This window comes from Falco punctatus (genome assembly GCF_963210335.1).
Source record: "Falco punctatus genome assembly, chromosome: 2".
Classification (NCBI taxonomy): Eukaryota; Metazoa; Chordata; class Aves; order Falconiformes; family Falconidae; genus Falco; species Falco punctatus.
The window spans coordinates 63661912-63676227 of record NC_137581.1 but is presented as its reverse complement, the minus strand read 5'-3'; the positions used below and the strand labels follow the sequence as shown (position 1 = coordinate 63676227).

General features: G+C 41.2%; 1 protein-coding gene and 1 long non-coding RNA gene across 3 annotated transcripts in view; one reads left to right on the top strand and one right to left on the bottom strand.

Moving 5' to 3' along the window:
* The window catches only part of ANKRD10 (ankyrin repeat domain 10), a 38094-nt gene extending 30920 nt beyond the window's left edge, over positions 1-7174 (top strand). Inside the window, exons 5-6 of one of the 2 annotated variants that reach the window (XM_080375548.1) lie at positions 2494-2589; positions 5526-7174. In XM_080375548.1, the coding sequence (XP_080231674.1) occupies positions 2494-2589; positions 5526-5986 (557 nt within the window). In that variant the 3' untranslated portion in view covers positions 5987-7174. Of the gene's footprint in view, positions 1-2493; positions 2590-5507 lie in introns of both variants that reach the window. The other variant, XM_080375547.1, reaches the window with a different exon arrangement.
* Positions 6249-11276, bottom strand: LOC308058939. Its single transcript, XR_013926060.1, has 2 exons — positions 10090-11276; positions 6249-9684 (listed from the first exon to the last, which is right to left on the bottom strand). It is a non-coding gene; the product is annotated as an uncharacterized lncRNA (long non-coding RNA).
* Positions 11277-14316: the final 3040 nt, after the last annotated feature.

Genomic DNA, 14316 nt, shown 5'->3' with positions numbered 1-14316 from the left:
TGAAGAGTGCCCGTGCAAGACTGCTTTTCAGAAATAATGTCCGTAAGTAGCTACATAGCATGAGAAAACATAGGCAGTATACAGGTGCCCAAATACAGTATACAGCTACAGAAGGCTATCTTCAGTGCGTTTGTGTTCTGTTACCAGGAGGTGCTGCTTCAAGTCAGAGATGTGTATCTCTTGTTCTGATGAGCTGTTCCTTCTGAGTTCATAACCTTTTAGTTTCAGGAAATGGCTCCAATCTAGTCAATAGGTAGCGTTTCCCCACAGGCTGTGGAAGTGGTGCTGAGCTAGCTATTTTTACTCTACATGTTGTCATGAAATAGCAGTATCTGCGTTACCTTTCAGCAGAAACAGTTGGCCCAGTGGATAAGTAGGATCAAGCAAACAAACAGACAATATGCTCAAGTAAATGAGAGCTAAGCAATTACAGAGATGTTAGAGAAACAATCAGAGGAGGTAATCTGAATTTTTTACCAGTATGATTTTTATAACACTTGCAAACAAAGCCAAAAGCTTTGCTGCATTTGCGTGGGGGATTTTAGAAAAATGAAGAGATACGTCCCATGTACAGAAGCTGAAGTTGCTAATCTGACGTGTTTTCCCTCAAAGACATCAGCATCAGTAATACCATGTCAACGTAAAAAGTCTGTTGGTGTGAGAATGAATCACTGTTCTCAAGGCAATTTGTAAACAACAGAGCTGAGTAATGAGAAGTCATCAGTACATCTTTATGCTTAGCTAGCCTTCTTACAAAACAAGCCCGATTTTGTGGTAATTTTGCCCTTGCCAAAACCACACTGGCCTGTGCAGATGTTGCACGGGACATTCCAGATACTCAGAATGTGCAGGTAGGCTGTACTTGCAGGGAAGAGTCAAGCTTTGATGGCTATACCCCAAATTAAAACAAATGCTGCTTTGGAAAAAAAGCTGCTTGTGACCAGGCACAGTATATGCCCCTTACAAGAACCTGTAAGCAGTAGAGTTGGAAGAAGAGAAATACTTAACCTGCCCTTTGTCCTCAGGTAGCTAAGCTGAGCAGAGGGTGGGGGTTACTTAAAATTATATGTATATGCACACATGTATCTGCTGTTAGATGCATAGTTACTAAAAAAATCATTCGGCCTCAAAATTAAGTTGCACCGATCACTTTCTCAAATGTAATGTAAAGATGCGTTCCAAAGGCTGAACCTGAGCTTAACACAGTGGCCACTTTCAGAATATACCCCAAACAGCTTTTAATTTTGACTTAGAAACATGAGCTGGATTTCGTGTCTGTTTTTCTGAAATCAGTCAGAGAAATACCATCCCGCTTCCTGGGCTGGCTGGTAAGAGGGTGGCACGCACCAGCCTGGCTGGTCACATAGCTCTGCGGCACTCCCCGTGCCAGCCCCGCGGGTTGTGGCCCTTGGCAGCCTGGCTTGGGCACTGCTGTACATGCTGCACGCATCACTGACTTGCTGTGCACAGCCGGTGACCGATGGTGTTGGTATTGCGAGCCTCAGCACGGCAGCTTTTAGATGTGCGTGGGGAGGTGAGGGTGGAAGGCATGGCCTTCCCTTGAGCTGGCTAGCTTGAAACTGCACTTCCATATTCCTCTAGGTAACCAGAAAAAACGCCTTACCCTTCCTGGTTCAGGGTAGTTTGAAGCCCACTGATCAAGGGCCCCCATCTCCTTTAAGCACTGTGCAATCTCTTTGGCCCTGAAACTCTTCAGCTATTGCTTAAAGTTCTTTAAAAGACAAGTAGTTTGCAAAAATTTCTACATTTCTGTTGTGCCCAAGGTAATGAGAGCTGACTTGCAGTCTACTGAAGTAGCCCTTCATAACGTAACCTTAAGAGTGTGTGCAGTGTATGTAGGAAGGTGTGTTAATATCGGTGTGACAGCAGCAGAGGATCTGCTGGGGTAGTACTGGAGCAGTGATTTGGGTGGTAGATACAAGAGGTAGTGGAGTCAAGCCCATCTTATTTCCCACAGCAGTCTGACCACTTGACAGCTTTTCTTGGAAAACCAATCTGTTCGTTCAGCTCCTGAAGGGTTCCCTGTAGCGGTCTGGTATGAACAGGGGGTGGGTTCCTGGGAACTGGCCCTTGGGAGTGAAAGAGGGAGCAGTCCAGACACGGTAGACAAATGTGAGGTAGAGATTGCTTTTTATCTATCGGGAGCACTAGCTGCAAAGCCTAAATGTAAGTAACTTAAATTGCTCCTAATTAAATCTATTAGTATATCAGACTAGCAATTGTCTGGTATGTAGGTGCAAAGTCTGATAGGTACACTGGTAATTCTCCATTTTGATGAATTAAAGTGAATGTGCAGGTACTTAGCATTTACTTTGCATTTGGAATCTCAAGCACGTCAGAAGCTTTCAGACATGAAAAACTGACATTTCTTTGTAAAAAGCTTTTGCTTTTATAGTCGTCTGTTTGGCTGAGTTTTCAAGTGTGCACCAGTGACTAAACGTGACTTTTTTTTACTTTTTTTTTTTTTATCAGTTTACAGCTTTGATGGCTTAATACCAATGATGAATGGAGGAGTTGAGGACGATGCTGACAATATGCACGTTGATAGAGAGTTTGCTGTTGTATCAGGTGGGAGTGGACAGTTTCCTGTTAACTACAACAACATTCAAATGGTTGAAGACACCAAACAACAGGAGAGTTCTTCTGTTGGACCAAAAGAAATTGAAATATACACTGTTTCGGCAATGCAAACTCCTTGTCGTTGCAAGAATCAATGCACATTTTATTTTTAATTTAAGTATAAAACTTAGTCCTTTATTTTTGCACATTGTTGTCTGGAGTCTTGAAAACTTGTATTGCTGTAACACCCGTTATATTGGGGTTTAGTAGGTATGGAAAATCGGCTGTTTCACACAGTATATTTTAATGGTGAAAGAGAAGGTTTATTAGCAGTTGATTATTATTTCAGATAAACAGAATTCCACAATGGCTGTTTCACTTTTAACCTGAGGCTTGTATTACGTTGTGCCTTGCTTTTAGTTGCTATAATTTCAGGTTAAAGGAAATTCAGAGATAATTTAAATTATTGATTTAATTTCCATTAAATAGATTTCATTGCTAATGAGAAGACTTGATAGGGAAACATATCTTAGTGCTTTTATAGCTTTGAAAATAACATGTTACAATGAAACTATATTCAAAATAGTTCAACAAATACTATAAAGAATAGTCTAGACATACACCATGTCTTCAGACTTTGCTCAGCCACAATGATTTAAGTGCAGGATCCTGCTGTGGGGTTTTTTATGTAAATAAAAGACTTGACATCACAGGTCTTAAACTAGTATTTGGAACTAAAGTACCTTGGAAAACAGTTTTTGTGGTTTGTACTGATCTTCATGAAAGAGTCAAAATGTTACTAGTATTACTGAATATTAATGCTCTTAAGTTTTTTAAGGGCTGCTTAATCAAGATTCTTTTGGTAACCCCAGGATGTGTATAGAGTTTCAATTAAAACTGTCTTGGGTCAGCTTTTTCCATGTACTTTGTAGGTAAAGGCATGGAGTTACTATGATAGTGCATTATTACATTCAAAAATTAATTTCTTTCTTTAATCCGTTTTGTGATATATATGTTTATGCTTTGTACCACGAATCAGATTCACCAAAGGGAATGATAATTAATAGATACTTTAATATATTAGGAATAAATATATACATACATATATATCAATACTTTAAACGTAGACTATGATGTTTTCCAGTGATAATTACTAAGTGTTCTTATTTATGGAAAAATGATTGTCTTTCATAAATATACTCTATTACTATAGGTGCTAATTTTTAACAAATAATAACATTCTATAATTATCACTAGAACTATTCATTACCTACTTCTGCATATTAACTAACAGTAGTTCCATCTTTAATAAATTTGATTTGCCAAAGCCAGCCTATAAAGATTTATTTTTAAACAGTTAAAATTTTGCACTTTTAAGTTAATAAACCCTATATTAAATTATTTCTGTGTGTTTTCATCACTGAATTAGTAGCTTTGATATCTTGATGGGTTTGGGTTCTTTTTTCCACTTTCAATAAGAGTTTCTGGTTAGTGAGTTCAGCTGATACCGTTATTTCAACTTGTGTAGGAACTAACAGAAAACTCCAGTTAGTACATCCAGTGAGTTACAAATCGAACACATTTCTTGGCATTATGTATTGCTGTATGTATCAGTATCATAATCCATATTTCAGATAATATCCATGCAAAAGACTAATAGAGACAAAACTTCGTATTCTTCCTTGTCAAACAGTGGTACTCATTATGTGTTGCTTAAACAGGAACCCAGCGTTTTACAAATGTGGGGAGTTGCCAACAGACTTACTGGCTTGAATTGGAAACAGGCGGTAAATGCAATCCTATTTTGCACATAGGTTTACGTATTCATGTATACATAAACATATGTGCATGTATCCAAGGATAATAACAGAATGTAAAATCTTTAAATGTCACCATATAGGTCTGCAAGGTCTACGTTTGCCTTGCTCATCTTTACCAGTAGAGATGTAAATTTTAGATGTCCTTTACTGCTAGGTATTTTTAAGGCAGAATACATCACCCATTTTTTGTGCTAGTACTTTGAGTACCACTGCAAAAACGTACATCTCAGACATACTGATGAAATCTGCTTATGGAATTAAAAACTGTTGTACTAATTACTAAATTCAAAGGAGAAATTGCTTTATAACAGTTGTCAGTGGTTTTTGCATGCACATTTTTAGAATTTTGTTTCATACTACTAATCTTTTTTAGTCTTCTGTGCACTCTGCTGTTGCTATTGTATGGCATTTTGCATGTGGATTGTACAGATGTTATTATAAACTTATCATTAAGTACAAACTTGCCTAGTATGTTCTCTAGCATGCTGCCAGTTAAGTTGAAGTACTTTCTGAATAAAGGAACTTGGAAACATTTTATATTAGCACCTCAGCATAACATTTCTTTATTTGACCTATTTCAGTGTATATTGTGCTGAGAAAGCTACCACTGAAAAGAAAAAAGAGCCATGGATAAATTACAGCTGAAAAAACCAAAAAAAGCCCAACCAACAACACTTCACTCTCTCACAGATACTCAGTTCTTGTGTGTATATAATCTTTCATCCCAAGAGGGCATTACAGTTAAGGTGGAAAGATACCTTATATTCCACTTTTCAAAACACTGCCCGGAATGTTTTCTGCTACGCTTACTTCGTACAGTTAAATAAAAAAATTCTGAGAAGTTCACATTGTGTTTGCAAAGATTAATATAGGCATATTTACACATCGAATGTAGATAGATAGTTGCATTTTCAGCATAAGAATCCATGCTACAAGCTTACAAGATAACAAGCAATCAGTTCTCATTACTTTGAACTACCTATATTGTTACAAATACAGAAAGGGTAGATTGCTTTTCCAAGCTGTGTACGGCAACATTTTTAAATAAGCGGAGTATAGTGGAGACATTTTGATGTATTTTGATTTATTCTTAATTGTTGGTGACAGGTGTATTTCTTAATGCAGATATGAATAGCAGTAGCTCCATATTGAATGCACTGACAAATGGATGTGCCATCAATGGACATTTGGATTTCACCACCGCACAACAGCTCAGTGGGATGGATGCCAGGCGCGAGGAGTGTTTAACACCTAACGGAGTAATTCCCGGAATAACTTCTCCCAGCAGGCATCGAATTCACACCAGTGGTGGCACCGAGGAACCAGAAAAAGCCATGAATAATTCCACCGATATGTGTGGATCTCTACACCTGAATGGCAGCCCGAGTAGCTGTGTTTCTAACCGGCCCTCATGGGTGGAAGACCCTGGCGATACTTTGCACTATGGACACTACCATGGTTTTGGGGATACTGCTGAAAGCATCCCCGAACTTAGTAGTGTCGTTGAGCATTCCAATTCGGTCAAGGTTGAACAGAGATACGACAATACTGTCCTAGGCACAATGTATTTGTATCACGGTTCCTAAATGAATGACCTTTATATCAAATCCATATTGAAATTGCTACCAAATGAAACTGGGGGGACAGAATCCTCACAGCATTAGATTTGAAGATTGCAACTTACTGCTATTTTTACACTTCGTTTATATGAAAAGTAAACCTTTTAATTTGACAGCCTTATACAGTAGTTGTAGTTTGTCGCATGTATGGGGCTTATTTAGTGATAAAGTAGGTGCTGTTATGATGGAATGTTTATTATTTTAGGTTTTTTATTATGGAATGTTTCGGTTTTGTATTTTTTTATTTCTAAGCTTGTGAACACTATCTTTCCCTTTTTAGAGCTGTTTTCCCTTTTATTAAAACAATGTTTAACTGAATTTTGTGAAGAAAACGTTACGTATGTGCATCACTTAGAAGTAAAGATTTTTCTTTTCCATATCTTCTGCTGAAGCTATGGTAGCAATATCAATGCCAGCTATCACTATGCAAGGTTGAAAGTGGCAATCTTCTGGAGCTTCTCTGACTTTATAGTTTGTACATTTGTTTGGTATAAGTAGATGTTCATCTTTAAATTTTTTGAAGTTGTTTAAAAACACAGATACAAAATTGGAAGGAGTTACCGTTTCACTTTCTGTAGGGTAGAAGTGCTTTTCGTTGTTGTCAGGCTCTTTGCATTATCGAGTGAGAAAGTGGGCTGCCTTTGTTTGGTCGCAGTTGAGTGTGCCTCAGGTTAGCTCTGAATTTGTGGCGGTTTTCTTTGGCTTCTCTCCTTTATATGTATGCTTGATATTTTACCATAGCTCACAGACCAGAGGCATGTTGGCACTGTTCTGCTTTGTACGCAGTTTAAAATTGCTGTTACTTGTTATAGAATTTGCCAAGTCAAAATATTTGAGTTTAACTGTCTTGGATATACATCTATTGTCCTTTTTTTTAACATAATGCTTTGGAAATGTAATGTTGTGTACTCTTTGGGCTATACTCACAGAAAAACCATTGTATTTAAAGCTTAATACACAAATCAAAATTCATATAAGTGCACTATATGAGCACTAATAATATAAGTTGCTGCTTTGTGTTATAAGTGAAGAGTGGGGAAGAATAAGGTAAATGAGATAAGCCCTCTGAATTGTGTTGATTTTTCTGTTCTTGTTTTGTTTAAAAAGGGACCTTTACAAATTGGATTTAAAAAAAATAAACACATTATATCTGAATATTTTGTTTAGATATTATTATTTTATTGGCAACTTGAGCAAGTCTGTAATAGTTTTAAAGTCACATTCCTCCATAATCTTTTTTGGTGCAACTGTGGAATTCCTTGATTTTGTCAGTATATGGAAGCCCACTAAGTTGTCCTTGATTGAATTACAGAAACACATACCGGATAGTCTGCATACGAAGGATTATATCAGCCTTGAACTCCAAAAATGAGTTAAAATACTGGCTTTCTGATTTTCATGAAAATTAGTCTCCTTCGAACATTTTTAGGCAAATTGCTACAGACTACAGAGAAGTCGGTGTTTTAAATAGACTTCACGCTCTATGTGGTTCACTGTCTGCATAGAATATACGGTGTATTCAGATTGCGAGTAGTGCTGATCGGAATATTAATCAGTCCTTTTGCAAATTAATTGGCCAGTCCGGCAAAACTCCACAGGGCCTTACAAGACCAAGTCTCACCTGAAACAAGCTGTTTCTGGCATGCAGAAACTGCTTGGCTCATGCTTGAACAACGGCACCAAGGCCCTGTTCTTGGACAATTTAATTTGCCCATGTAGCGCCCAGAGGCACATGTGCTATTGCCATCATACTAACATGAGATGTTAGCTTAAATCTGTCGTAGCATTTGCTTTGGGGATCGTTTTAGTATTTGCCAAGCTTGCTACATATGCTTTGTTGTGCTTCTTCAAATAAACCCAAGCAACTCGTAGTTATAATAAGCACTGCCATCTTACGTACATGGCTATAAACGGATTCCTAAAGGATTTTCTTTGGGTAACAGCAAAGTTTGCATGTGTCTATTCTGATGGTAAAAAATTAAGTACGTAATTTTACAATGACAAGACTTACACTGTGTTCATAAGGCAAGGTTTTTGCAACTGGTGTATGCTTGGTTTCCATTCACTTGCTTTTCACATCTTTCCACCTAAAAATACCTTGGAAGACACTGTATTTCAAATTTAAAGAGAGAGCTTACTGTTTTATTTTAAAAAGCACTTCTACACACGTGTTTTGTCTGAAATTTCAGTTGATTTCTTTTCTGGCTTAGGTAGATGGTTTTGTCCTAATTCCCCCCAAACATAACTTCCTTCCTATTTTGCTTTTCAAAACCCATCTGCGAAGTTTTGGCAGAAATATTAACAAGTACAGATTCAGGCAGTGTTTTGATACAGAATATTTCTGATGAAGGAGTTGAAGTCTGGCAGTGTTGGAAGAGGGAAAAGGAAGGTATTGCACAACTCCGTACATGGTTACGGTCATTAATACTGCTAACAACTGATCCTCTGATTCCAGATAAAACATTAGCCTGAACTTAGAACAACAATGAAAGCAGGCTGTCAGTTGAGATATATTCTATATTAAGATGAGATGCTGCTTGGCTTCAAGACCCACTGCAAATGCTTTCAGACCCTGTGAACTTACCTGAACATTGGTCTTGCACCTGACTGAAATCCTGCTCCTTATTCAGACTGGCATTCCATAAGCTAGCAAAAGACTGGCTGTAAGTCTATTTTATTAAACCTCTAACAACTATCATCCGTCTGCAGTCTGAAACTGAACCCCAGCTTGATATTTATAGCCAAGTTACAAACCACTAAGCAGCTTCTGCCATTCTGCTTACCAGTGTAATACATCCAAAAGAGCTGCCTCGCAAAACGTCAAGTCCTGAGCACAAAACAAACCTGGAATGAAAAAGGAATCCCGGCTCTCCCATATGCTGGAACCAACCTACGGCACAAGCTTGTATGAGTAACGCACGCTCTCTGAAGTGCAGCCTTGCACACCTCTCCCCTTACTTTCTGTCCAGCAAGTTTCTTCCAGTCGATGAAAAACTACACACTTCAAGGGGGGGAAGCACAACCAAAAAAAAAAAAACCCAGAACCAAAACTGGTCCTTCACCAGCACAGTCCTGCCCACCTTGCCATGCCATGCTGGCATCGCCAGTGCGGTATGTCCACATCGCATGGTCTCCCGGGCACGTGGGGCACGGCAGCAGAGGGGGCGGCAGCTGGCCCACTCCTCCCTTGCTGCTGCCACTGGGTGTGACACGCTGCAGCTTCCCACCGGCATCTTCAGATCCCAACACATTCTCTTCAGGGTGGCTACTACCCTAGTGAAATTCTTTAACTGAGCTTTCTAGAGGTCTTTGTGACAGAAGAACCCCACCGTCTCTGGCGTTCTAATAAGCGACTTTTTCTTGGGTTTTGCCTCTAACTCTCAGGTATGGTTTCATGCAATGCTACAGCTAAAATTGAATTCCTTGATGCTCCAGGGAGGAGGTCCTGCATGCCTTGGTTTGGGGGCAGGTGAGCTGGGGGTGGAGCAGCCTTGCAGATTTCCTACAGGGATAAAAAGAGGCAGGGCAGAGGAAGCTCCTTGTGCTGGGCACTGCCAAGAGCTGCAGCGATCCCACTGCAGCAGAAGAGGGAGATGGCACCCTGGGAGCATCCCACTTCACTGCTGCCACTGGCCTGGGGGATGCAGATCCATCGGGCAGGAAATCTTTGAGACCCAGGCAAACCAAGGGAAGAAAAGAAAAAAGGGAAAAAAAAAAAAAGAAAAAGAAAAAAGTCAGTCTTGTGTAAGCAGGGTTTACTATTCCTGGCAACTGGTAACTACATTTCTGCTACACTGCTTAATGACTCCCAGATATTTCACACCTCTCCTTCCATTCCCAGAGTTTCCTGTCTCGAAGTGGTGACTGGCTGTTCACAGGCAAGGATCAAAAGAACTCTGCTTTAAAGCAGATGGTTTATTTTAAAAGCATAGCTGGCCGTCATATTTTTTTTAAAAAAAATAACACTACAATAGTTCGTAACAGTACCATATGCTTGGAGTACGTATCCAAATTAAAAGCTTTGCCACACTCAAAATCATAACCCCCCCAAAAAGCATAGTGAGCGTTACCTGTGGGATGAGAAGAAAAGTCAGGCATCCTCTCTCCTTCCAAAAAGCTCAAGTTTTAACAAGTAACTTCTCGTTGCTTCTGTGTGACTCAGCTGCACACACAAGACTTGATAACCGCTCCCGAATCGGTAGGAATTGGCCTCAACTGGCTGAAGCGCAAGCGAGGAGACACGCATTCGGCACTGCAGGCGAGTCCCCTGCTCAACCACTGACCTGAGCAATGTTCCACAAGGAAAACAGCCGAATACCTAGAGCTGAACACGATACCCAGCTGCATAGTATTAATCATATTTCTTCTCACCAGGCTATAATTCTAAGTGAAAGAAGAAAAACTAGTTAGCCTGAGTTTCCCTTCCTGCAAAAGCAGGATGTAGTCTTACTACAGAGGAAATACCACACATTGATAGAGCTCTTCTCTTGATGTTACCAAAAGGTCAAGCACTGGGTTTCGGTGCTAGCTGGCAGCTTGATCTCACCCAAGACACGTGTGCTTTCCTGTGACAACCACAAACTTAATAGTGTCTGCGGTTTGTGCTGGGTTTTGTTTGGGGGAGGAGAAGTGGGGGATGGTTTGCTTTTATTTTCACTGTTTCTAAAAGCTGTTGTGAGTGGGATCAAGTCTTAACAACATTAGGCACATAGTCTGGAATCTCAGTTTATTTGGTTTTCTATTTGACATATTGTATAATAGAACATGTTTTATAAAAATCAGTACCAAAAGGGCAAATTGTAAAAATCGGGTAGGTACACAATGTAAGAAGAACCAAGTAAGAAGTATAGCTGTGATGCAGAAAAGCACTTAAATGGTAGTTCCTGGGATCAAGCAACTCTCTCAACAATATGATGCCCAAGGAGAAAATTCTGTGAATTCTAGGAAATATAAAACCCTCAGTATTTTTGTATATATACCGTAGCTGATAAAATGGCTAACTTCTTTTATTGGACTGTATTTGTAATTAATATTTCAAATCTGCATTTTCAGCTGAAATCCTAGTTTTGACAAATCACAGTTATGTCTTCCATTAGCTGATGGGTTGGACACTGTCATATTAGAAACTGTCACCATTTTCCAGATAGATTTTCACTCTTCATCTTGAAGCATCATTCTGCAGATGCAGGTTGGCATCACTGACGGTAACCAACACTGACGGTAAAGAAATTATTGCCACATGGGCGGAGGGGACCAGCAGCCCCTCACAGTCCCTGGTGCTATGCCTTGCTTGCTGGGAATGATGGAGTCTCGGTGGGCACATCAGCCGTGACAGCCCTGCCCTCCCCAAGGTGCGGGTGCGCTGCTCAGAGCAGCACTGCACAGCCCCCAGCCAGGCGGGTGGCAGCTGGGAGCTCTGTAACTGGGTTAGCATGGCACCCAGCCCCACATAATAAGCCCTATTTATGAGTTCTTCGGTACTCTGCCTGTGGTTAAGCCTGCCGTGACCTCGACAGTAAAAGGCAGAATGGCTGAGGGAAGAATCCTGCTGAACTCAAAGACAGGAGGATAATATCATCCCTCAAACTCAATTTGTGGAGTGAAGGAACTGTGATACGCACAGGCGACCTCTTGCACAGGACAGCTGGGTAGTGTGAGGCTAAAGAGAGCAAACACAGACATGATTGCCTCATCCTGGAAGAAGTTCAGAAAACGACGGACAAATAGACGAGCAGTAAGGTGAAAGGAGCAGGAAGGCAGCATCCTTGATATGGGCGGCTCTTTGAGACACAGATTCTCAAGGACTCACCAGAGATTTTCCAGTATATAAAGATACATCCAAAAAGTCCAGTCACGAGACAAGAAGAGATCCAGGGATGAGAAATCCAGAGATTTCAGGAACCAGGAGAGGAACACAGGCCAAGCAGCAAAATGAGATAATGAAAATACTCAGTCTGAGAACAAAGTAAGTAACTTCTTTGCCACAGATGACACCAACAATTTTATTATTGTTAGTGAGTTTTTAAATTCTTATGAATAAGGCGAGCCATCCTATAGCTGTCCTTTGTCTCTTGTAGAGCCCTTACTATGCAAAGCATTGAAAGATTTCAGTATAGATGTGCTCCCAATCTGTGTAAATTCAGGTGCTGGCCTTAAAATTCATTTATACTGACTTTGAGCGATTTATCCAGGCACTGGATAAATTCAGACATACTATATCATCACCCTGGTTCCAACAGGAAAACTACTTAAAATTGCAAAGGATGAACTGTTCATAAAGCAAAACTATTTTTGAATGAGAAGGAATGAACCCAGAAATGTTGTTTAATTTAATGGCATTCCAGGACAGTGCCTGACACCAGTTGATGCACATACTCTCAAACCTGTATAGACTTGTACATACCTCTCTTCAGGTATATTACTTCTGGGAGCAGCAGAATGAGTAGTAAGGGGGGGGCGGGAAAGGAAAAAGCAAATGCAAAGACCAAAGTGTGCTATGACCAGCAAGGTACAACCTTTCCAGAACTAGAGCAGTTACATATTTCACAGCCATTTGCTTTCCAAAGGCCAAAGTCCACACCTGATGCAAACAACACACAGTGCCCATTTTACCTGATACAGATGTTTGGTTTCCCTTTTGCTTAAGCAACAAATAGATTTGCCTAATCTAAGCACAAGGTGGGCATGAGGAACTGCAAGTCCTGGCTCCTCATGGCTAGGAGCAGAGGTCTATGGGGGACTGACAGGTATCAGAAGGCCTCCAAACTCCAAGTGATCTGCTACCATGTCTGGTGTATCAGTGTATCGCTAAAGTATCTGAAAGATACACAAAATACTGTATACACAGTAAGTCCAAATGTTGTGAGGAGGTGAGGAGATCTGGACAAGAAGGTCCTCAGTGCCTTCAGGGAACCATAGAATGGTTTGTGTTGGAAGGGACATTAAAGATCATCTAGTTCCAACCCCCCTGCCATGGGCAGGGACACCTTCCACTAGACCAGGTTGCTCAAAGCCCCATCCAACCTGGCCTTCAGCACTTGGGATGTTGGGAAGTGGGGACCCTCGCTGCCTGGCCTGGCCCTTGTGCTGGGAGTGCTGTACGCTGGCTTGGGGGCCATCAGGGGAGGTTGTGCCCTCCTGCATCCCCGCCTCTTCATTCATCTAAGTGTCCAACCCTACGTGCCCCCTGCTAGCAGTGTGAAGAGTACACTCAGTGTGTTACGCAGCTGGAGGCTTGCCGCTATCTGAGCTTTCTCCAGGCATTGCCTTCCAGCCCTGCAGCATCTTCTTTGGCACTCACCATCAGTGTATCGCTGAGGGCATCCTCCCGTAAGGGTGAGATCTGCCCAGCTCCTCCTCACAGGTGGGCCCACAGCCGCAGCACAACACCAAGAAATTAAAACTATAACCCTGGACTTCTGTACTCCATGGTATGATGGGACCAAAAGCTGTGGCATGCAGCAGCACCAACATCTGGTGGCAGAAACGCTGAGATGTAGTTTTTTCTCCTCCTCTTCTACACACTCTTCACAGGAACATGTTTGAAAATATTGATTAATATGACTGTTGTGGATTGTGTCCCATTGTGATTATTTGCAAGAAAAGATTCATTTATTATACATTTAAGAACAGCCTTCTTCCACATCCTGCTCCTCTAGTATGTCAGGCTAAAAATCTCCTTTACCTTATCTCAAGTCTCATTTTCAGACCGGATTCTGACTTCCCAGTCAACACAAATGCGTAGGGTTCCCCATCTATCGTTACACCATTCCTTGTCCGCAGCCAGGAGTCCAGCTCTGCTCCCAGATCTCCCCTGGACTCTCTGTTCCGCGGCTCGGTGAGGATGTGCAGCGCATGGGTAGCACCCTACAACTGATGATGAAGACGCACCGGCAAAAAAAAAAAAAAAAAGGGAGAAGCCAAAACTGTTTTTTCCAAATCTGTGGGGAAAAAGAAACCAGAACAAAACAAGGAAAAAAACTGCTTAAGAAATCAGGCCCAGGTTGCACAGCTAGGGAGGTGCAGGGCTGACAGAGGGCCAGCTGATGGGAAGGAGGTCTCAGTCCCGGCGAGGGCTGGGTGTTCACCTCTTTGTGAAAGCCTGAAATCTGCAGGAAAACTCTGGAGTGAGAAGCAGACTCCACATCCAGCTTCCCACCTGGAAAGGTGTAACTGTATCCACACAGGACTGGAAAAGAGGATAACCAGCTAAGACGTCAAAAGATTCCTTCCAACAGCTACTTTGTCCCTCTGCCCCTTCTCAGTGTTTCAGCCCCAAGGTTCTTCCTACCCTCCCA